The sequence below is a fragment of the Hemitrygon akajei genome, unplaced genomic scaffold, assembly GCF_048418815.1.
Source record: "Hemitrygon akajei unplaced genomic scaffold, sHemAka1.3 Scf000060, whole genome shotgun sequence".
NCBI lineage: Eukaryota > Metazoa > Chordata > Chondrichthyes > Myliobatiformes > Dasyatidae > Hemitrygon > Hemitrygon akajei.
The window spans coordinates 4,676,313-4,700,634 of record NW_027331946.1 but is presented as its reverse complement, the minus strand read 5'-3'; the positions used below and the strand labels follow the sequence as shown (position 1 = coordinate 4,700,634).

The window sequence follows — 24,322 nt, the reverse complement described above, 5'->3', positions numbered from 1 at the left end:
AGTCTCTCGAGGAAGTTATCAGGGAAGTGGATGAAGGCAAGGCAGTGGATGTTGTCTACATGGACTTTAGCAAGGCACTTGACAAAGTCTCATATGGGAGGTTGGTCAAGAAGGTACAGTCACTCAGCATTCAAGATGAGATAGTAAATTGGATGAGACACTGTCTTTGAGAGAAGCCAGAGTGTGGTAGCAGATGGTTGCCTCTCTGACTGGGGGCCTGTGTCTAGTGGTGTGCCACAAGGATCAGTGCTGGATCTGTTGTGGTTTGTCATCTATATCAGTAATCTGGATGATAGTGTGGTTAACTGGATTAGCAGATTTATGACCACCAAGACTGGTAGGTGTAGTGAACAGCGAGGAAGACTATCATGGCTTGCAGTGTGACCTGGAGCCCCTGGGAAAAATGGTTTTAGAAATGGAAAATGGAATTTAATGCAGACAAGTGTGAGGTGTTGCACTTGGTATGACCTACCAAGGGAGGTCTTTCACAGTGACTGGTCGGGCACGGAGGAGTGTTTTAGAAGAAAGGGACCTGGGAATACAAGTCCTTAATTCACTGAAAGTGGTATCACAGTTAGATAGTGACGGAAAAAAAGATTTTAGCCCATTGGCTTTCATGAACCAAATACTGACAATAGATGGATATTATGTTGACTTGTAAAAGAGGCCTAATTTGGAGTATTGTGTGATGCTTTGGTCACCTACCTACAGGAAAGCTTTAAAAGAGATTCAGAGATTTCAGAGAAAATTCACAAGGATGTTGCCAAGTTCGGAGGACTTGGGTTATGAGGAAAGATTGAACAGGTCAGGACTTTATTCATTGGAATGTAGAAGATTGAGGTGAGATTTGATTGCAAGCTGGCTTTCTCCACTGAGATGGGGGTGGGACTTCAACCAGTGGCCAGGGGTTAAGGGTGAAAGGTGAAATGTTAAGGGGAACATGAGTGGAAACTTCTTCACACAGATGGTCATCTAGGTTTGGAATGAGCAGCCATCCCGAGTGGTGCATGCGAGCTCGATTTCAACATTTAAGAGGTTCGTGGAGGTACCTCGATTGTAGGGGTGTGGGAGTGGCAGTTTAAATAGTTCAGCACAAGACTAGGTGGTCCAAAGGGCCTGTTTTTGTGTTGTACTTTTCTACAAGAACCTGAAATATTACAAAAATTCACTCTAACCCCTTTTAACAGCTGTGCGGACCAACCATTCATCTCAGCAGGAATTTTTTTATATGGTGTTAAAACTGTAGCACTTTCAGTTAATAATACATAAAAGAAAATCCTAGATGCACATCCACAAAGACTATTTGTGTGAGAGTGTTTCAGTTACTGTGGGGCCAGGAACCCATGCTGCTCAGCAGGAACAGAGAATAATACCAATGGAGAGAGTCAAACTGAGCCAAGGCACAGATTGGAGATGACAGAAATGCCCCATTCTTATAGAGACAGGAAGAGCATCAGAGAATTGATGGTCATTCCAGATACCAGCACTCTGCCCAGTCAGAAGATGATTTCTCTGTCCAACTTTCGTTGAACCTCACTGTAACAGTGTGATACCAGATCAAACCTTGGCAACTAAAGTAATTTCATCTGAAATGTTGTCCTAAACCCATTGATGGATTTTGTAAATCTTTTCACAGGATAAAAATGAGAAGGAATTTGTCGCCGGGAATCTCAAACATGGCACGCCAGTTTTGCTGTCTCTGTCTGGATATTTAGGAAGTGGAGCAAGAGATTCAATCGACCATACTTCCTGCTCAGACTGTGGAGAGGGATTCAATTGGTCATTTGACCAAATAGCAAGCCTGTCATTTTACACAGGAGAAAGGCTGTTCACCTGCTCAGACAGTGGGAATGGATTCACTCGGTTATCACAATTGAAGGTACATCAGCAAGTTCACACTGGGCAAGGCCATTCATCTGTTCTGTGTGTGAGAAGGGGTTCAGTCGGTCTTCTCACCTGTGGACACACCAGTCAGTTCACACCACACCGGGCAGAGGCTGGTCATCTGTTGAATTTCTGAGAAAGGATTCACTCAGTCATTTGACCTAATGGCTCACCAGCGAGTTCACACTGGGGAGAACCCATTCACCTGTTCAGTCTGTGGGAAGGGATTCACTCATTTATCCCAACTACAGAGACACCAGAGAGTTCACACTGGGGAGAGGCCGTTCACCTGCTCAGTCTGTGGGAAGGGATTCACTCTGTCATCTACCCTACAGAGACATCAGCGAGTTCACACTGGGGAGAGGCCGTTCACCTGCTCAGTCTGTGGGAAGGGATTCACTCAGTCATCCAACCTACTGGTACATCAGCGAGTTCACACTGGGGAGAAGCCTTTCACCTGCTCAGAATGTGGGAAAGGATTCAGTGACTTATCCAGCCTACTGAGACATCAGCGAGTTCACACTGGGGAGAAGCCGTTCACCTGTTCAGAATGTGGGAAAGAATTCAGTCAGTTATCCAGCCTACTGACACATCAGCGAGTTCACACTGGGGAGAAGCCGTTCACCTGCTCAGAATGTGGGAAAGGATTTATTGATTCATCCACCCTACAGAGTCATCAGCGAGTTCACACTGGGGAGAAGCCGTTCACCTGTTCAGAATGTGGGAAGGGATTTACTCAGTTATCCCAAGTACAGTGTCATCTGCGAGTTCACACTGGGGAGAGGCCATTCATCTGCTCAGACTGTGGGAAAGGATTCACTCGGTTATCCACCCTACAGAGACATCAGCGAGTTCACACTGGGAAGAAGCCGTTCATCTGCTCAGAATGTGGGAAGGGATTCACTCAGTCATCCCACCTACAGAGTCATCAGCGAGTTCACACTGGGGAGAAGCCATTCACCTGCTCAGTCTGTGGGAAGGGATTCACTGAGTCATCCCATCTACAGAGTCATCAGCGAGTTCACACTGGGGAGAAGCCGTTCACCTGTTCAGAATGTGGGAAGAGATTTACTCAGTCATCCCAACTACAGAGTCATCAGCGAGTTCACACTGGGGAGAGGCCATTCATCTGTTCAGACTGTGGGAAAGGATTCACTCGGTTATCCCACCTACAGAGACATCAGCGAGTTCACACTGGGGAGAAGCCGTTCATCTGCTCAGAATGTGGGAAGGGATTCACTCAGTCATCCCACCTACAGAGTCATCAGCGAGTTCACACTGGGGAGAAGCCATTCACCTGCTCAGTCTGTGGAAAGGGATTCACTGAGTCATCCCATCTACAGAGTCATCAGCGAGTTCACACTGGGGAGAAGCCGTTCACCTGTTCAGTATGTGGGAAGAGATTTACTCAGTCATCCCAACTACAGAGTCATAAGCGAGTTCACACTGGGGAGAGGCCGTTCACCTGCTCAGTCTGTGGGGAGAGATTCACTCATTCATCCACCCTACAGAGACACCAGCGAGTTCACACTGGGGAGAAGCCTTTCATCTGCTCAGAATGTGGGAAGAGATTCACTGAGTCATGCCAACTACTGAGTCATCAGCGAGTTCACACTGGAGAGAGGCCATTCATCTGCTCAGAATGTGGGAAAAGATTCACTCGCTCTTCCACACTACTGAGACATCAGCGAGTTCACACTGGAGAGGAGCCATTTACCTGCTGAGAATGCGGGAAAGGATTCACTCAGTCATCCCAACTACTGGCACACCAGTCAGTTGTTATGAATCCCTAGGTTTTGTTTGCTGTGGACTGTCATTTTAAGAGAGAGACAGAGATTAAGAAGGTGAATCAGTCTGACTTGCAGCTTTTTTTCATCACTCCCAGCTTGTTTAGTTTTAACTGAGGACACAGACACTCAGAGTCAGACGGAGATGAATGAGAAAAAATGGAAGGATCAAAACAAGGGAAATAGGTGCCAAGGGTCACTGTTTGGAATTTTCCTATGCCCACAAGTGTGGGTTAATTATCGATTCAGCGTACATCGAATGTGTGGTTGTCACCTCGTTTAATCGATAGGAGTGGATCTGATTTGGGGTATCCTATGAAGACCACTGATGTGTTAACCCTTGCCTGGGTGTGGTGTGGTAATTCAATTGAAGACGATACCCCTTGTGACAAGTCACTTTGAGTGATAATTAGTATGTGGATTTGGAAGGATGACAGATAAAATCTACAGTGACTGTTCTCTTGTTTTACCACCATGGAACATGTGAAATTTGACATAATTACCTTCCCTTGACATTTACCCTGGATTACAAATATCTCTCTCATCACCTATTCTGTGGTTGAACTGAACTTTCATAATTTACCATCTCAAGACTCCAGACGTTGTTTCCCCCGAGCTCAATAGTTTTGGATTTATATTTACACACATATATACACAGAACACTGTTAACTTTTGTTTATCTTGCTTAAATTACTATATTATAAGTAGATTCTAATAAAGATAGTTTTAACATCAATAGCAGACTCCAGGTGTAGACTCCACGAGGAAATGTGCAGATGCTGGAAATTCAAACACACACAAAATGCTGGTGGAACACAGCAGACCAGGCAGCATCTATAAGGAGAAGCACTGTCGACGTTTCAGGCCGAGACCCTTCGTCAGGCAGTCTCAGGCAGTCCTGACGAAGGGTCTCGGCCTGAAACGTCGACCGTGCTTCTCCTTATAGATGCTGCCTGGCCTGCTGTGTTCCACCAACATTTTGTGTGTGTTGTGCCAGGTGTAGTCTATTGGTGCTGATTCGTTTCTAAAGCTTTACGATTCATAACAAAATTGGGGCCTGCATCCGGGATATGAACAGCTATGGGGGCGTAGTCATTAATTATCGATTTCATTGGGGAAGTCCCTTTTGATTGATTTGTGTGTGGAAAATCAGCAGTGGATGCTGATTATTGTTTGGAAGTGGCAACCTCTGAGGCATTAGAGGATGCCAGACAGATTGAGTTGTTGAGTCTTGCTAGAAGGTTAAAACTTGCTATATTGAAATCGACAAGAGGATGACACAGTTGCAGAGGATAACAGCTGAACATTATATATCTGAGGGTGTGTTTAAAGTGGAGGAGTTGGAGGTGTTTCCTGAAAGTAAACCTAGTGAGCTTGAGCTCCAGTACGAGTGAGAAAAATTAAAGATGGAGGCTGTGGAAAGGCAGAGGCAGTTTGAGGCTAGTGAGGCAGAAAAACAGAGGGAGGAAGCAGAAGGACAGAGGCTGTTCGAGCTGGCAAAGATAGAGTGGCTGCAGCAAAGGGGTCTAGCGTTAGACTCTGGTGATAAGTTTGACGCCAGTCAGGAAATTAAATTGGTACCTCCATTTGATGAGACAGAGGTTGATAAATACTTCCAGCATTTTGAGACGGTTGCTTAGAATTTAAAGTGGCCAAAAGAGGGTTGGTCTATTCTCTTACAAAGTGTGATTAAGGGGGAGGCTTAGCAAGCCTATTCTGTTTTGTCAGTTGATGAAGCAGATGATTATGACATAGTGAAACAGGCTGTGCTCAAAGCTTACGAGTTGGTCCCAGAATCATACAGGCAAAAGTTCGGAAATTTGAGGAAATCTGTGAACCGGACATATGTAATTTGCTTATGAGAAGTCTGTGTGTTTTGATCGCTGGTGCACATATATGATGATATATATATGGTGATGATAAATATATGATGATTTTAATAGCTTGAAAGAGTTAGTTTTAATTGAAGAATTCAAAAGGTGTGCTCCTGGTGACATAAAGACGTATTTAGATGAAAAGGATGCTGCCACTTTGCAGGAGTCTGCTAGATTAGCAGATGAGTTTGCTTTAACTCACAAGGTTAAGTTTACCCAGAATAAGAGCTTCCAAAAGAGTGCCAGGGATCACCAGGGTAAACCAGAAATTACAGCTGGGACTAGTGACAAGAGTAAGGATGAAGGGAAGCAGTTGAAGGAGAAATTTTCTGGTCATATTTGTTACAATTGTAAGAAAGCTGGTCATATGATGGCTAATTGTTCCATCCTGAATAAGAAAAAGGAAAAGGAGTCAGTCCCGAATGCCTGTGATCAGTCTGTTGAAGCACCAGTAAACCCACAGGGCTCTGAACATTCTGTTTGAGGTTCTGATAGGAAAAAGGAAAAGGAGGCAGTCCCGAATGCCTGTGATCAGTCTGTTGAAGCACCTGTCAACCCACAGGGTTCTGAACATTCTGTTTGAGGCTCAGATAGGGGAAAGGAAAAGGAGGCAGTCCCGAATGCCTGTGATCAGTCTGTTGAAGCACCAGTAAACCCACAGGGTTCTGAACATTCTGTTTGAGGTTCAGATAGGAAAAAGGAAAAGGAGGCAGTCCCGAATGCCTGTGATCAGTCTGTTGAAGCACCAGTAAACCCACAGGGTTCTGAACATTCTGTTTGAGGCTCAGATAGGGGAAAGGAAAAGGAGGCAGTCCCGAATGCCTGTGATCAGTCTGTTGAAGCACCAGTAAACCCACAGGGTTCTGAACATTCTGTTTGAGGCTCAGATAGGGGAAAGGAAAATGAGGCAGTCCCGAATGCCTGTGATCAGTCTGTTGAAGCACCTGTAAACCCACAGGGTTCTGAACATTCTGTTTGAGGCTCAGATAAGGAAAAAGGAAAAGGAGGCAGTCCCGAATGCCTGTGTTCAGTCTGTTGAAGCACCAGTAAACTCACAGGGTTCTGAACATTCTGTTGAGGCTCAGATAGGGACTGAGGGGTCTGACCCAGTTAAGAAGAGATACGATCATTTTATGTTAAATGGGATTGTGCTGTTAAAGGAAGGTTCAACCCCGGTACCACTGAAAATTGTTTGAGATACACGGGCTTCTCAGTCACTTATATTAAACAGCGTTCTAAAGTTTGGTGACGAGACTGAAACTGGTGAGGTAAATCTTATTAAAGGCTTTGGGCGCGGTGTGGTTTCTGTGCCGTTCTACAAGGTAACTTTACAGTCAGGGTTGTTTTCGGGATCTGTTGAGATCAGATTATGCTCCCGTTTACCGGTGGAAGATGTTACTTTGCTATTAGGGAATGTCCTGGCAGATGGTAAAGTTGTTCCTGCAGTGCTGTTGACAACTAAGCCAACCACTGACGACCCACAGATGGATTTTAAAATTTATCCTTCCTGCCCAGTAACTCAAAGTATGGCTAAAAAGTCTGCCGACGCAGACGGATCTATGCAGCATGATTCTGATACCCATGATGGCCAAAATCGGGATTCAGGTTATGATGACTTTTCTGCCTTCATTGTTTCAACAGGATTCAGGTAGTAAGTCTGATGAGAAAAAGATTTATCCCTGTCTAGGAAGGAGTTTATAGCAGAACAGAACCGAGACCCTGAGACTGAAGCTTTAACAGAAACAGGTCTCTCAGATGATGAGATTAAGAAAGTGGCAGTAGGGTATTATCTCATGATGGAGTGTTAATGAGGAGGTAGAGGCCACCTCCTATACCAGCGAGTGAGGAATGGGCAATAGTTCACCAGGTTCTAGTTCCTAAAGTTTATAGGGCTGATATTTTAAATTTGGCCCACAGTATGCCCTTCGGTGGCCATTTTGGAGTGAATATAACTGTAAACAGGTTTATGAAATAATTTTACTGGCCTAATTTGAGGAAAGATGTGACCTTTTGCAAACCTGTCACACTTTTCCAGTTGTGGGTAAACCCCACCAGGTCACCCCAGTGGCCCCACTGTCGTCTATACCTGCATTCGGTGAACCCTTTTCTAAAGTTATAGTGGATTGTGTTGGCCCATTGCCGAAGCCTATACCTGGGCATCAGTAACTACAAAGTATTATGTATACTGCATTCAGATTCCCGGAGGCAATACCTCTCAGAAATATTAAAGTTAAAACTGTAGCGAAAGTACTTACCAAGTTGTTTTTTTTTCACTTTTTCTGGATTGCCTAAAGAAATCCAGTCTGATCAGGAAAGTAATTTTACACCTGGATTATTTCAGTAGGTAGTTTATTAACTAGGAGCTGAACAAATAACATCATCTGCGTACCATCTGGAATCACAAGGGCTGTAGAAAGTTTTCATTCTACACTCAAAACAATGATTAAGACATACTGTGTTGAAAATGGAAAGACTGTGATGAAGGAATATATTTGCTTTTGTTCTCAGTAAGAGAGTCAGTACAGGATCACTGGAATTTAGTCCATTTGAACTTGTATTTGGTTGTAGACTGAGGAGACCTTTGACCTTGTTAAAGGAACAGTGGATTGATGGGGATGTACATGTTAACTTGTTAGACTATGTTTTGAAGTTCAAAAATAAATGACACCAAGCGTGTAGTCGAGTGAGACAAAACTTAAAGATTTCTCAAAACAAAATGAAGTGTTGGTTTGATAAGCGGGCTTGCGAAAGAAAATACCAGGTGGGGGATATCTTATCTTATCTTATCTTATCTCCAATATTGACGAATCCACTCCAGGTGAAATTCAATGGACCGTATGAAATAGGCTCTCTAATTAATGATGTGAATTATGTTATTAAAACGCCCGACTGACGTAAACTAACACAGGTTGTACACATAAATATGATAAAGCCTTATTTTGATGAACAGGCACCATTTGTGAGTGTTGTTGTCAAAATATATGAATCTGATAAACCTGAGAATGAAACAATTGACTCGTCTGAGATTTTTCACAAGCCAAACATGGTCCCAGTTAGGTTAATGAACTCGATTGTTCCAGAAAACATTGATAACAAGTTGTCTCATCTGCAGCCAAAGCAACAACAACAGCTGAAGGAATTAATTCTGAAGTTTAAAGATTTATTCCCTGATGTTCCCAAGGAAACCACGGTCGTAGTACATGATGTGGATATTGGTCAAGCCAAACCTACTAAACAACACCCATGTCGTATGAAAGTAGAAAAGTGTAAATTGGCTGAGCAAAAAATTGAGAATATGCTGGAAAATGGTATTATTAGTCCTTCAGCATCAGATTGGAGCTCACCCACCGTTATTGTGCCTTAACCTGATGGCAGCGTTAGATTTTGCACCGTTATAGGAAGGTAAATGCAGTAACAAAAACAGATGCCTATCCTATCCCTAGGATAGATGATTGCATCGATAAGGTTGGAAAAGCTAAATTTCCAACAAAGATTGATCTGTTGAAAGGGTATTGGTGTGTTCCATTGATGGATAGATGTGGAGAAATTTCTGCGTTTGTGACACCTTCTGGGCTGTATGAATACAATGTTTTGCCGTTTGGAATGTGAAAATGGTCCAGGATCATGCCAGAGAACGACTGATTTTGTAATTCGAGGGTTAGAACACATAGATGCCTATATTGATGACTTAGTCACAGGGAGTGACACTTGGGAAGTGCATATCTCTGCAGTAGAGAAGCTGTTTGACAGGCTTTCCCAGGCCAGCCTTACATTTAGCTGAGTGTGAATTTTGCCATGTCACTGTGACTTATCTTGGCTATGTTGTAGGTCAAAGCAAGTTGGCTCCTGTTCAGGCAAAAGTCCAGGCAATTTCTGAAGTTCCTATTCCGACTGGTAAGAAAGCTCTTAGAAGGTTTCTGGGAATGGTTGGATGAAGTTCAGCAAGAACTTTACTGATATCGCTCTTCCTCTGACTAATCTCCTGAATAAGGGTCAAAAGTTTGTTTGTACCGAGCCTTGTCAGGAGGCATTTGATTGATTGAAAGCCATTTTTATGTCATTAACCTGTGCTTAGGGCACCTGACTTTACAAAGCCATTTTCTATAGCTCTGGATGCCAGTGATGAAGCTGCCGGGGCAGTGTTATTACAGAAAGATGATCATGATGTTGAACATCCTGTAGCTTACTTTTCGAGAAAATTCAATGAGCATCAAAGAAATTATTCCACCTTAGCGGGCTCACTTTTGACATTTAAGAAAAACTTGGACAGATATATGGATGAGAGGGGCTTGGAGGGATATGGCCCAGGTGCAGGTCAGTGGGGCTAGGCAGAAAGATGGTTCGGCACAGCCAAGAAGGGCCAAAAGGCCTGTTTCTGTGCTGTAATGTTCTATGGTTCTTGGAGAAAGAGTTGTTGTCACTCATCTTGGCTTTGTGGCATTTTGATGTCGATGTTTGTCTGAGAAGGAACCTCTTGTAGTTTATACTGATCATAATCTGTTGGTGTTTTTGATTCAGGTAAAGGGCAAAACCAGATGAATGTTAAACTAGAGTCTGATTTTGCAAGAATATGGCATTGTGATAATGCATATGAAAAGCACGGACAATATCATTGCCGATTGTCTTTCCATATGCTGAGTTTACAGTTTTAATAGTGAAGCACAATCTGGTATTTGTATACGATTCTACAATGTGTTACATGATAACCATACATGCATTATTTTACATACTGTAGCTTGCAGTAAAATTTTTGCTCTTTTAGATCAAAAAGAAATTTCCTTTGGGGGGGCGAAGTGTGATGTATCTCTCAATTTCGTTTGCTGTGGACTGTCACTTTAAGAGAGTGCCTGAGTGAGGTGGGGACTAACAATGACGTCAGCCGCTGACTTTCTCAGCTCACTTTTGATTTTTACAGAGAGTGAGAGAGAGCTCAGAAAGGCGGGAAGAGCTAAGAGCTGGAAAGGTGATTGGTGAAAGTGATACAGAGCTGGAGAACGGAAAGGATCATGGGACGGGAGGATTCGGAGAAAGAAAGGGGGGGGGGGTGGTAGATGGAGAACAGGTAAACAACTAAACATGTCAGATATGGGGTAAGAAGGGGAGGATGGACATTAACAGAAGTTAGACATTTTAATTACACGTCCCATTCCCATCCTGATCTGTCTATCCATGGCCTCCTCTATTGTCAAAATGAATCCAAACTCAGGTTGGAAGAAGAACACCTTATAATCGGCTGGGTAGCCTCCAACCTGATGGCATGAACACTGACTTCTCTAACTTCCGTTAATGCCCCTCTTTCCCTTCTTACTCCATACCAGACATATTTAGTTTTTTGCCTGTTTTCCATCTCCCTCTGGTGTTCCGCCCCCGCCTCCTTTCTTACTCCCGAGGCCTCCCGTCCCATGATCCTTTCCCTTCTCCAGCTCCATATCTTTCGCCAATCACCTTTCCAGCTCTTACCTTCATCCCACCTCCTCCGGTCTTCGCCTATCATTTCTCATTGCCCCTTCCCCCCACGACTTTCAAATCTCTTACTATTTTCCCTTTAGGTTAGTCCTGACGAAGGGTCTCGACCCGAAACTTCGACAGCGCTTCTCCCTATAGATGCTGCCTGGCCTGCTGTGTTCCACCAGCATTTTATGTGTGTTGTTGATCCCTGTGACAAGTCACTTTCGGTGATAATTCGTATGTGGATTTGGAACGGCGACGGATAAAACCTACGACGACTGTTATCTCATTTTACCACCGTGGACCCTATGGAATTCAACGTAATTGCCTTCTCTCTGCATTTGCCCTGGATTACAATTATCTCTCTCCCATCCCTTATTCCGTGAATGAACTACACTTTCATACTTTACCATCTCAAGACTCTAAGCCTTGTTCCCCCGCTCCGCCCCCCCCCCCAACCCACCACCAAGCTCTATAGTTTGGGAGTTATATTTACACATACATACATCTTGCTTAAGTTACTATATTGTAAGTAGATACTAATGAAGACAGTGTTTTTAACATCAAAGACGTGCTAGTCAGAGCAGAAATAGGAGGATATTTCAAATGAATACGTGGCTTGAAAAGGTGCAAGGGGGAGGGATTCAAATTTCTGGGGCATTGGAACCAGTTCTGGGGGAGGTGGGACCGGTATAAACAGGATGGTCTGTACCGGGTCTGGTCTAGAACCAATGTCCTAGGGGGAGGGTTTGCTACTGCTGTTCAGGAGGATTTAAACTAACGTGGCAGGGGGATGGGAACAAGTGCAGAGAGACAGAGTGGTGTAAAATGAGGGTAGAAGCAAAAAGTAGTAAGGTGAAAAGTAAAAATGGCAGGCAGGCAAATCCAGGACAAAAAGCAACAAGAGCCACTTTTCAACATAATTGTATAAGGGCTAAGAGTGTTGTGAAAACAAGCCCGAAGGCTTTGTGTGTCAATGTGAGGAGCATTCGTAACAAGGTGGATGAATTGAATGTGCAGATAGTTATTAATGAATACGATATAGTTGGGATCACAGAGACATGGCTCCAGGGTGACCAAGGATGGGAGGTCAACGTCCAGGGGTATTCAATATTCAGGAGGGATAGACAGGAAAGAAAAGGAGGTGGGGTAGCATTGCTGGTTAGAGAGGAAATTAACGCAATAGAAAGGAAGGACATGAGCCTGGACAAGGTGGAATCGATATGGGTAGAGCTGCATAACACTAATGGGCAGAAAACGCTGGTGGGAGTTGTGTACAGGCCACCTAACAGTAGTAGTGAAGTTGGAGATGGCATTAAACAGGAAATTAGAAATGCGTGCAATAAAGGAACAGTAGTTATAATGGGTGACTTCAATCTACATATAGATTGGGTGAACCAAATTGGTAAGGGTGCTGAGGAAGAGGATTTCTTGGAATGTATGCGGGATGGTTTTCTGAACTAACATGTCGAGGAACCAACTAGAGAGCAGGCCATTCTAGATTGGGTATTGAGCAATGAGGAAGGGTTAGTTAGCAATTTTGTCGTGCGAGGCCCCTTGGGTAAGAGTGACCATAATAAGAGTTAAGATGAAGATTGACATAGTTAATTCAGAAACAAAAGTTCTGAACTTAAAGAAGGGTAACTTTGAAGGTATGAGACGTGAATTAGCTAGGATAGACTGGCAAGTGATACTTAAAGCGTTGACGGTGGATATACAATGGCAAGCATTTAAAGATCGCATGGATGTGCTACAACAATTATTCATCCCAGTTTGGCAAAAGAAAAACCAGGGAAGGTAGTGCACCCGTGGCTGACAAGGGGAATTAGGGGTAGTATCAAGTCCAAAGCAGAAACATATTAATTAGCAAAAATAAAGCGGCACACCTGAGGACTGGGAGAAATTCAGAGACCAGCAGAGGAGGAAAAAGAGCTTAATTAGGAAAGCGACAAAAGATTATGAGAGAAAGCTGGCAGGGAACATAAAAACAGACTGTAAAAGCTTTTATCGATATGTGAAAAGAAAAAGATTGGTCAAAGCACATGTAGGTCCTTTACAGTCAGAAACAGGTGAATTGATCATAGGGAACAAAGACATTTCAGACAAATTGAATACCTACTTTGGTTCTGTCTTCACTAAGGAGGACATAAATAATCTTCCGGAAATAGTAAGGGACCGAGGGTCTAGTGAGATGGAGGAACTGAGGGAAATACATGTTAGTAGGGAAGTGGTACTAGGTAAATTGAAGGGATTAAAGGCAGATAAATCCCCAGGGCCAGATGGTCTGCATCCCAGAGTGCTTAAGGAAATAACCCAAGAATTAGTGGATGCAGTAGTGATAATTTTTCAAAACTCCTTATATTCTGGATTAGTTCCTGAGGATTGGAGGGTAGCTAATGTAACCCCACTTTTTAAAAAGGAGGGAGAGAAAGACCGGGAAATTATAGACCGGTTAGTCTGACGTCGGTGGTGGGGAAAATGCTAGAGTCGGTTTTCAAAGATGTGATAACAATACATTTGGAAAGAGGTGAAATCATCGGACAAAGTCAGCATGGATTTGTGAAAGGAAAATCATGTCTGACGAATCTTACAGAATTTTTTTAAAGATGTAGCTTGTAGAGTGGATAAGAGAGAGCCAGTGGATGTGGTATATTTAGATTTTCAAAAGGCTTTTGACAAGGTCCCACAAGGAGATTAGTGTGCAAACTTAAAGCACACGGTATTGGGGTATGGTATTGATGTGGATAGAGAATTGGTTGGCAGACAGGAAGCAAAGTGTGGGAGTAAACGGGACCTTTTCAGTATTGCAGGCAGGGACTAGTGGGGTACCGCAATGCTCAGTGCTGGGACCCCCGTTGTTTACAATATATATTAATGATTTAGACGAGGAAATTAAATGCAGCAGCTCCAAGTTTGCAGATGACACGAAGCTGGGCGGCGGTGTTAGCTGTGAGGAGGATGGTAAGAGGATGCAGGATGACTTGGATAGGTTAGGTGATTGGGCAAATTCATGGCAGATGCAATTGAATGTGGATAAATGTGAGGTTATGCACTTTGGTTGCAAGAACAGGAAAACAGATTATTATCTGAACGGTGGCCGATTAGGAAAAGGGGAGGTACAACGAGACCTGGGTGTCATTGTAGACCAGTCATTGAATGTGGGCATGCAGGTACAGCAGGCAGTGAAAAAGGCAAATGGTATGTTGGCATTCACAGCAAAAGGATTTGAGTACAGGAGCAGGGAGGTTCTACTGCAGTTGTACAAGGCCTTGGTGAGACCGCACCTAGAATATTGTGTGCAGTTTTGGTCCCCTAATCTGAGGAAAGACATTCTTGCCATAGAGGGAGTACAGAGAAGGTTCACCAGATTGTCTACTGGGATGGCAGGACTTTCATATAAAGAAAGACTGGATCGACTAGGCTTATACTCACTAGAATTTAGAAGATTGAGGGGGAATCTTATTGAAACATATAAAATTCTAAAGGGAATGGACAGGCTAAATGCAGGAAGATTGTTTCCGATGTTGTGGAAGTCCAGAATGAGGGGTCACAGTTTAAGGATAAAGGAGAAGCCTTTTAGGACCGAGATGAGGAAAAACTTCTTCACACAGAGAGTGGTGAATCTGTGGAAATCTCTGCCACAGGAAACAGTTGAGGCCGGTTCATTGGCTATATTTAAGAGGAAGTTAGATATGGCCCTTGTGGTTAAAGGGATCAGGGGGTATGGAGAGAAAGCAGGTACAGGGTTCTGAGTTAGATGATCAGCCATGATCATACTGAATGGCGTTGCAGGCTCGAAGGGCCGAATGGCCTACTTCTACACCTATTTTCTATGTTTCTATGTTTCTAAAACCAGTCTCCAGGTGCAGTCTGTTCATGCTGGTTCGTTTCTAAAGTGTTACTGTTCGTAACAAAATGCTAGAATCTATCCTGCCATAGCCTATGACCGTAGCTTATAACTCTTACCCCACCAGGTGCTGCATTCAATTAAACCTCTTGTCGTTCTAGCTAACAGAAACTGATTCTTGGAAAACTCAGTGAGATAGAAGGTGCAAGATAATACTTCACAATGAAGTCAAATGTTACAGGAAACTTTACTGATACACTGTACATATTTGTCTCAGTCAAAGTAAGAATTATAAAGCTCAATTGTTTAATCACATATTGTGTACCATTTGTTATTTCGGGGTACAGTACTGATTTGTAACAGTGGACACATCACGCAGCATCCACCCAATTGAGATTTCTTCAGTTTCGCCGGGTGGGAGGGGCTATCACCTCCTATATTAAGCTGCCAGCCGAAGCGAGAGTTACATAAGGTTAGATGAATAAGCGAATCGCTTCCCACATTCACAGTAGGTGAACAGCCTCTCCCCACTGTGAACTCAATGATGCACATTTGGTTGATTTGGCTGAGAGAATCTCTTCCCAAAGTCCGAGCAGGTGATCAGACTCTACCCAGTGTGAATTCGCTGGTGTCCCCGTAGTTGAGATGACCTCATGTTTGCTTTCAGGGATTTCGTCTGCAAGTGAATCGCCACACCACATACCCAGGCAAGGGTTAACACATAAGTGGTCTCCACAGGATAGCACAAACAAAATCCACTCCTGCAGATTATTCGAATCCCTTCCCACAGTCGGAGCAGGTGAACGGCCGGTCCCCGGTGTGAACTCGTTGGTGTGCCAGTAGGTCGGATGACCGTGAATCCCTTCCCACAGTCTGAGCAGGTGAACGGCTTTTCCCCAGTGTGAACTCTCTGATGTACCTTCAGTTGAGATAACCAAGTGAATCCCTTCCCACAGTCGGAGCAGGTGAACGGCCTCTCCCCGGTGTGAACTCGTTGGTGTGCCAGTAGGTCGGATGACCGTGAATCCCTTCCCACAGTCTGAGCAGGTGAACGGCTTTTCCCCAGTGTGAACTCTCTGATGTACCTTCAGTTGAGATAACCAAGTGAATCCCTTCCCACAGTCGGAGCAGGTGAACGGCCTCTCCCCGGTGTGAACTCGTTGGTGTGCCAGTAGGTCGGATGACCGTGAATCCCTTCCCACAGTCTGAGCAGGTGAACGGCTTTTCCCCAGTGTGAACTGACTTGTGTACCAGAGGGAGATGGAGAACATGCAAACAACTAAATATGTCAGGGATGGGGTAAGAAGGGAAGGAGGGGCATTAACGGAGGTTAGAGAAGTCAATGTTCATGCCATCAGGTTGGAGGCTACCCAGCCGGTATATAAGGTGTTGTTCCTTCAACCTGAGTTTGGATTCATTTTGACAATAGAGGGGGCCATGGATAGACATATCAGAATGGGAATGGGACGTGTAATTAAAATGTCTAACTTCCGTTAATGCTCCTCCTCCCCTTCGTACCCTATCCCTGACATATTTAGTTGATTACCTGTTCTCCATCTGCCCCCCCCCCTTTCTTTCTCCCGAGGCCTCCCGTCCCATGATCCTTCCCCTTCTCCAGCTCTGTATCACTTTCACCAATCACCTTTCCAGCTCTTAGCTTCATCCCACCCCCTCCAGTCTTCTCCTATCATTTCGCAATTCCCCTCCCCCCACTACTTTAAAATCTCTTACTATCTTAACTTTCGGTTTGTCCTGAAGAAGGGTCGCGGCCCGAAACGTCGACAGCACTTCTCCCTATACATGCTGCCTGGCCTGCTGTGTTCCACCAGCATTTTGTGTGTGTTGTTGTTTGAATTTCAGATTTCCTCGTGTTTCTCACAGGGATATCGTCTTCAAGTGAATCGCCACACCACATACCCAGGCAAGGTTTAACACGTAAGTGGTCTCCACAGGATTCCCCAAACAAATTGCACTCCTGTGGATTATTCGGGGTGACAGGCGCACATTCGATGTGCACTGGATCGATAATCAAACCGCCCTTGTGGGCACAGGAGAGTTCCAAACAGTGACCCTTGGCCACTAGCTTCCTTGTCCAAATCCTTTTGTTGTCTTTTTTTGCGTCCTTCTGACTGTGAGTGTCTGTGTCCTCGCTTAAAACGAAACAAACTGCGAGTAATGTAAACAAGCTGCAAGCCAGTCAGTCCCGCCTCCTTGAGCTCTCTCTCTCTGTAAAAATCAAAAGTGAGCTGAGAAAGTCAGCGGCTGACGTCATTGTTAGTCCCCAGCTCACTCTGGCACTCTCTTAAAGTGACAGTCCACAGCAAACGATACCGAGAGATACATAACACTTCGCCCCCCACAAAGGAAATTTCTTTCTGAACTAAAAGAGAAAAATTTTAACTGCAAGCTACAGTATGTAAATTAATGCATGTATGGTTATCATGTAACACATTGCAGAATCGTATGCAAATACCAGATTCTGCTTCACTATTAAAACTGTAAGCTTTCATCTGGAAAGACAATCGGCAATGATATTGTCCGTGCTTTTCATATGCATTATCACAATACCATATTCTTGCAAAATCCGACACTAGTTTAACAATCATCTCGTTTTGCCCTTTACCTTAATCAAAAACACCAACAGTTTATGATCAGTATAAACTACAAGAGGTTTCTTCTCAGGACAAACATCAACATCAAAATGCCGCAAAGCCAAGATGAGTGACAACAACTCTTTCTCTAAGGACCATAGAACATTACAGCAGAGAAACAGGCCTTTTGGCCCTTCTTGGCTGTGCCGAACCATTTTTCTGCCTAGTGCCACTCACCTGCACCTGGGCCATATCCCTCCAAGGCCCTCTCATCCATATATCTGTCCAAGTTTTTCTTAAATGTCAAAAGTGAGCCGGCTAAGGTGGAATAATTTCTTTGATGCTGATTGAATTTTCTCGAAAAGTAAGCTACAGGCTGTTCAACATCATCATCATCTTTTTGTAATAACACTGCCCCGGCAGCTTCATCACTGGCATCCACAACTATAGAAAATGGCTTTGTAAAGTCAGGTGCCCTGAGCACAGGTTAATGACATAAAAATGGCTTTCAATCGATCAAATGCCTCCTGACAAGGCTCGGTCCAAACAAACTTTTGACCCCTCTTCAGGACATTAGTCAGAGGAAGAGCGATATCAGTAAAGTTCTTGCTGAACTTTATCCAACTATTCCCAGAAACCTTCTAAGAGCCTTCTTACCAGCCGAAATAGGAACTTCAGAAATTGCCTGGACTTTTGCCTGAACAGGAGCCAACTTGCTTTGACCTACAACATAGCCAAGATAAGTCACAGTGGCATGACAAAATTCACTCTTAGCTAAATGTAAGGCTGGCCTGGGGAAGCCTGTCAAACAGCTTCTCTACTGCAGAGATATGCTCGTCCCAAGTGTCACCCCCTGTGACTAAGTCATCAATATAGCCATCTGTGTGTTCTAACCCTCGAATTACAGAATCAAACGTTCTCTGAAATGATCCTGGACCATTTTTCCATTCCAAACGGCAAAACATTGGATTCCTACAACCCAGAAGGTATCACAAACGCAGAAATTTCTCTACCTCTGTCCATCAATGGAACACACCAAAACCCTTTCAACAGATCAATCTTTGTTGGAAATTTAGCTTTTCCAGCTTTATCGATACAATCATCCACCCTAGGGATAGGATAGGCATCTGTTTTTCTTGCTGCATTTACCTTCCTATAACCAGTGCAAAATCTAATACTGCCATCAGGTCTGGGCACAATAACGGTGGGTGACTCCAATCTGATGCTGCAGGACTAATAATACCATTTTCCAGCATATTTTCAAATTCTTGCTCAGCCAATTTACTCTTTTCTACTTTCATACGATATTGGTGTTGTTTAATCGGTTTGGCTTGACCAATATCTACATCATGTACTACGACCGTGGTTTGCTTGGGAACATCAGGAAATAAATCTTTAAACTTCAGAATTAATTCCTTCAGCTGTTGTTGCTCTGGCTGCAAATGACCCAGCTTGTTATCATTTTTTTTTCCAGAACAACCGAGTTCATTAGCCTAACTGGGGCCACGTTTGGCTTGTGAAAAGTCTCAGACAAGACAATTGTTTTATTCTCAGAGTTACCAGATTCATATGTTTTGACAGCAACACTCACAGATGGTGCCTGTTTGTCAAAATAAGGCTTTATCATATTTCTGTGTACAACCTGTGTTAGTTTACGTCAGTCGGGTGTTTTAATAACATAATTTACAACGTTAATTTGAGAGCCTATTTCATACGGTCCATTGAGTTTCACCTGGAGTGGATTCGTCAACATTGGAGATAAAATAAGATAAGATAAGATATCACCCACCTGGTATTTTCGTTCGCAAGCCCGCTTATCAAACCAACACTTCAGTTTTTTTGGAGAAATGTTTAAGTTTTGTCTCACTAGACTACACACTTGGTGTAGTTTTTATTGAACTTCAAAACATAGTGTAACAAGTTAACATGTACATCCCCATCAATCCACTGTTCCTTTAACAAGTCAAAGGTCCCCTCAGTCTACAACCAAATAGTTCAAGTGAACTAAAGCCCAGTGATCCTGTACTGACTCTTACTGAGAACAGAAGCAATTATATTTCTTCATCCCAGTCTTTGCATTTTCAACACACTATGTCTTAATCATTGTTTTGAGTGTAGAATGAAAACTTTCTGCAGCCCTTGTGATTCCAGATGGTACGCAGATGATGTTATTTGTTCAGCTCCTAGTTCATAAAATACCTACTGAAATAATCCAGGTGTAAAATTACTTTCTTGATCAGACTGGATTTCTTTAGGCAATCCAGAAAAAGTGAAAAGAAAACTTGGTAAGAACTTTCGCTACAGTTTTAGCTTTAATATTTCTGAAAGGTATTGCCTCTGGGAATCTGGATGCAGTATACATAATACTTTGTAGTTACTGATGGCCAGGTTTAGACTTCGGCAATGGGCCAACACAATCCACTATAACTTTAGAAAAGGGTTCACCGAATGCAGGTATAGACCACAGTGGGGCCACTGGGGTGACCTGGTGGGGTTTACCCACAAATGGACAAGTGTGATAAGTTTGCAAAAGGTCACATCTTTCCTGAAATTAAGCAAGTAAAATTATTTCATAAACCTGTTTACAGTTATATTCACTCGAAAATGGCCACCTAAGGGCATACTGTGGGCCAAAGTTCAAATTTAAGTCCTATAAACTTTAGGAACTACAACTTGGTGAACAATTGCCCATTCCTCACTCTCTGGTATAGCAGGTGGCCTCCACTTCCTCATTATCACTCCATCCTTGAGATAATACCCTACTGGCACTTTCTTAATCTCATCATCTGAGAGATCTGTTTCTTTTAAAGCTTCAGTCTCACGGTCTCGGTTCTGTTCTGCTATAAACTCCTTCCTAGACAGGGATAAATCTTTTTCATCAAACTTGCCACCTGAATCCTGTTGAAACAATGAAGGCAGAAAAGTCCCTGACAAGTCATCATAACCTGAATCCCGATTTTGGCTATCATGGGTATCAGAATCATGCTGCACAGAACCGTCTGCGTCGGCAGACTTTTTAACCATACTTCGAGTTACTGCGCAGGAAGGATAAATGTTAAAATCCATCTGTGTGTCGTCAGTGGTTGGCTTAGTTGTCAACTACACTGCAGGAACTACTTTAACATCTGCCAGGTCATTCCCTAACAGCAAAGTAACATCTTCCACCGGTAAACTGGAGCACAATCCGATTTTAACAGGTCCCGAAACCAACCCTGACTGTAAAGTTACCTTGTACAATGGAACAGAATCCACACCGCCCCCAATGCCTTTAATAAGATTTACCTCACCTGTTTCAGTCTCATCACCAAACTTTGGAATGCTGTCTCATATAAGTGACTGAGAAGCCCCTGTATCTCAAACAATTTTCAGTGGTACCGGGGTTGACCCTTCCTTTAATAATACAATCCCATCTGACGTAAAATGATCGTATCTCATCTTAACTGGTTCAGACCTCTCAAATCCTTATCTGAGCCTCAACAGGATGTTCAGAGCCCTGTGGGTTTACGGGTGCTTCAACGTACCGATCACAGGCATTCGGGCCTGCCTCCTTTTCCTTTTTCCTTAACTGAGCCTCAACAGAATGTTCAGAACTTTATGAGTTAAAGCAAACTTATCTGCTAATCCAGCAGACTCCTGCAAAGTGGCAGCATCCTTTTCATCTAAATATCTCTTTATGTCATCAGGCACGCACACTCTGAATTCTTCAATTAAAATCAACTCTTCCAAACTGTTAAAATCATTTATATTTTTATATGTGCAACAGCAGCTAAACACAAAAACTGATCATAAGCAAGTTCCATATAAGTTTGGTTCACAGACTTCCTGAAATTTCTAAACTTCTGCCTGTATGCTTCTGGGACCATCTCGTAAGAGTTGAGCACAACTTGTTTCACTATGTCATAATCAGCTGCTTCATCATCTGTCAAAGCAGAATAGGCTTGCTGAGCCTTTCCCTTAATTACACTTTGTAAGAGAATAGGCCAAACCTCTTTTGGCCACATTAAACTCTGAGCAGCCATCTGGAGGCACCAATTTAACTTCCTGACTGGCCTTAAACTTATCACAAGAGTCTAACGTTTGACCCCTTTGCTGCAATCTCTCTATCCTTTTCAGCTCGAACTGCCTCTGCCTTTCCACAGCCTCCGCATTTAATTTTCTGACTTGTACTGGAGCTCAAGCTCACTAGGTTTACGTTCAGGAAACACCTCCAACTCGTCCACTTTAAACACACCCTCAGATACATAATGTTCGGCTATTACTCTCCGCATCTGTGCCCTCCTCATTGTCGATTTCCCCTTAGCAAGTTTTAACCTTTTACCAATATGTAACAACTCAATCCTTCTGGCGTCCTCCAATGCCTGGCACTTCGAGACATTTATCAACATCCATTGCTACAGATTTTTCACACACAAATAAATCAAAAGGAATTTCCCCAATGAAATCGATAATTAATGACTACGCCCCCAAATCTGTTCATATCCCAGACGCAGGCCCAAATTTTGCTATGAATTTTAACGCTTTAGAAATGAACACCAGCAATAGGCTACACCTGGAGTCTGTTTTTAATGTTAGAACCAACTTTATTAGAATCTACTTATAATATAATAACTTAAACAAGATAAACAAATGTGTTATGTGTATATATGTATGCAAATATAATATTGATTTCGGGAGAAACAAGGCTTGGCGTCTTGAGATGGCAAAGTATGAAAGTTCAGTTCAACCATGGAATAGGTGATGAGAGAGATATTTGTAATCCAGCGTAAATGTTGAGAGAAGGCAATTATGTCGAATTCCACAGGTTTCATGGTGGTAAAACGAGACAACAGTTGCTGTAAATTTTATCCGTCATCATTCCAAATCCACATACGAATTATCACGGAAAGTGACTTGTCACAAGGGGTATCGTCTTCAAGTGAATTACCCCACCACACCCAGGCAAGGGTTAACACATCAGTGGTCTTCACAGGATACCCCAAATAAGATCCACTCCTACGGGTCAAACGAGTTGACAACCACACATTTGAGTACGCTGAATCGATAATTAACCCACCCTTGTGGGCATAGGAATGTTGCGATCAGTGACCCTTGGCCACTAGTTCCCTGGTTTTGATCCTTCCATTTTACCTACTTCGTCTCCGTCTGACTCTGAGTGTCTGTGTCCTCGGTTAAAACTAAACAAGCTGTAAGCGATGTAAACAAGCTGCAAGTCAAACTGATTTAACTTTTTAATTTCACTCTCTTAAACTGGCAGTCTACAGCAAACGAAATCTAGGGATTTATAACAACGTCAACTCCCCATTGTGAACTGACTGATGTGCCAGTAGGTGGGATGACTGAGTGAATCCTTTCCCTTATTCTGAGCAGGTGAACGGCTTCTCCCCAGTGTGAATTCGCTGGTGTCTCTGTAGGTGGTGTGATAGAGTGAATCCCTTCCCACAGACTGAGCAGGTGAACGGCTTCTCCCCAGTGTGAATTCGCTGGTGTCTCTGTAGGGTGGATGACTGAGTGAATCCTTTCCCACAGACTGAGCAGGTGAACGGCTTCTCCCCAGTGTGAACTCGCTGATGTCTCTGTAGGTGGTGTGATAGAGTGAATCCCTTCCCACAGACTGAGCAGGTGAATGGTCTCTCCCCGGTGTGAAATCGCTGATGACTCTGTAGGTTGGATGAATGACGGAATCCCTTCCCACAGACTGAGCAGGTGAACGGCTTCTCCCCAGTGTGAACTCGCAAGTGACTCCGTAGGTTGGATGACTGACTGAATCCCTTCCCACAGACTGAGCAGGTGAACGGCTTCTCCCCAGTGTGAACTCGCTGATGTACCTGTAGGGTGGAAGATCGAGTGAATCGCTTCCCACATTCTGAACAAATGAAGGGCTTCTCCCCAGTGTGAACTCTCTGGTGTCTCTGTAGGTCGGATGACCGAGTGAATCGTTTCGCACATTCTGAGCAGGTGAATGGCCTCTCTCCAGTGTGAACTCGCTGGTGTGCCATTACGTCAGATGATTGAGTGAATCCTTTCCCACAAATTCAGCAGATCACCAGCCTTTGCCGGGGTGAATTGACGGTGTGTCCGCAGGTGGGAAGACCAATTGAATCCTTTCTCACAAACAGAACAGGTGAATGGTCTTGTCCAGTGTGAACTTGCTGATGTACCTTCAGTTGAGATGACCGAGTGAATCTATTCCCAGTCTGAGCAGGTGACCGGCCTTTCTCCTGTGTAAACTGACGGGCGTGCCAGTTGGTCAGATGACCGAATAAATCCCTCCCCACAGTCTGAGCAGGAAGGATGGTTGATTGAATCCCTCGCTCCACTTCTTAAATACCTAGACAGAGACAGCAAAACTGGCGTGTTGTGTTTGAGATTCCTGGAGACAAATTCCTTCTCGTTTTAACCTGAGAAATGATTTACAAAGTCCATCAATGGCTGTAGCACAACATTTCAGATGAGATTACTTGAGTCGCCAAGTTTTGATCTGGCTGTTCCTCACTGTTACAATGAGGTTGAACCCAAGATGGACAGAGAAATCATCTCCTGACTGGGCAGAGTGCTGGTATCTGGAATGACCATCAATTCCCTGATGCTTTTCCTGTTTCTATAAGAATGGGGCATTTCTGCCATCACCAATTTGTACCCTGGCTCAGTTTGACTCTCTCCATTGGTATTATTCCCTCTTCCTGCTGAGCTGCATGGGCACCTGGCCCCACAGTAACTGAAACACACTCATGCAAATTGTCTTTCTTGACGTGCATCTGGGATTTTCTTTTGCGTATTATTAACTTAAAGGTCCACAATTTTAACGCCATATAAAAAATCCCTGCTGAGGTAAATGGTTGGTCTGCACAGCTGTTAAAAGGACTTAGAGTGAATATTAGTATTACTTCAGGT

The 24,322-nt window shown here is 43.6% G+C and overlaps 2 protein-coding genes across 2 annotated transcripts in view; both read left to right on the top strand.

Annotated features, from left to right (window-relative positions):
* LOC140721733 (NACHT, LRR and PYD domains-containing protein 3-like) overlaps positions 1-24,322 on the top strand; it is a 943,069-nt gene that overhangs the window by 791,556 nt on the left and 127,191 nt on the right. The window lies entirely within an intron of this gene.
* LOC140721720 (uncharacterized) lies at positions 1,829-4,333 on the top strand. Its single transcript, XM_073036503.1, has one exon. It carries the CDS (start codon positions 2,049-2,051, stop codon positions 3,606-3,608), a length of 1,560 nt encoding a protein of 519 aa, XP_072892604.1. The 5' UTR covers positions 1,829-2,048; the 3' UTR covers positions 3,609-4,333.

Coding starts and splice junctions, on each gene's coding strand:
- LOC140721720 (XM_073036503.1), top strand. CDS start 2,049: ATGGCTCACCAGCGAGTTCACACTGGGGAGAACCCATTCACCTGTTCA.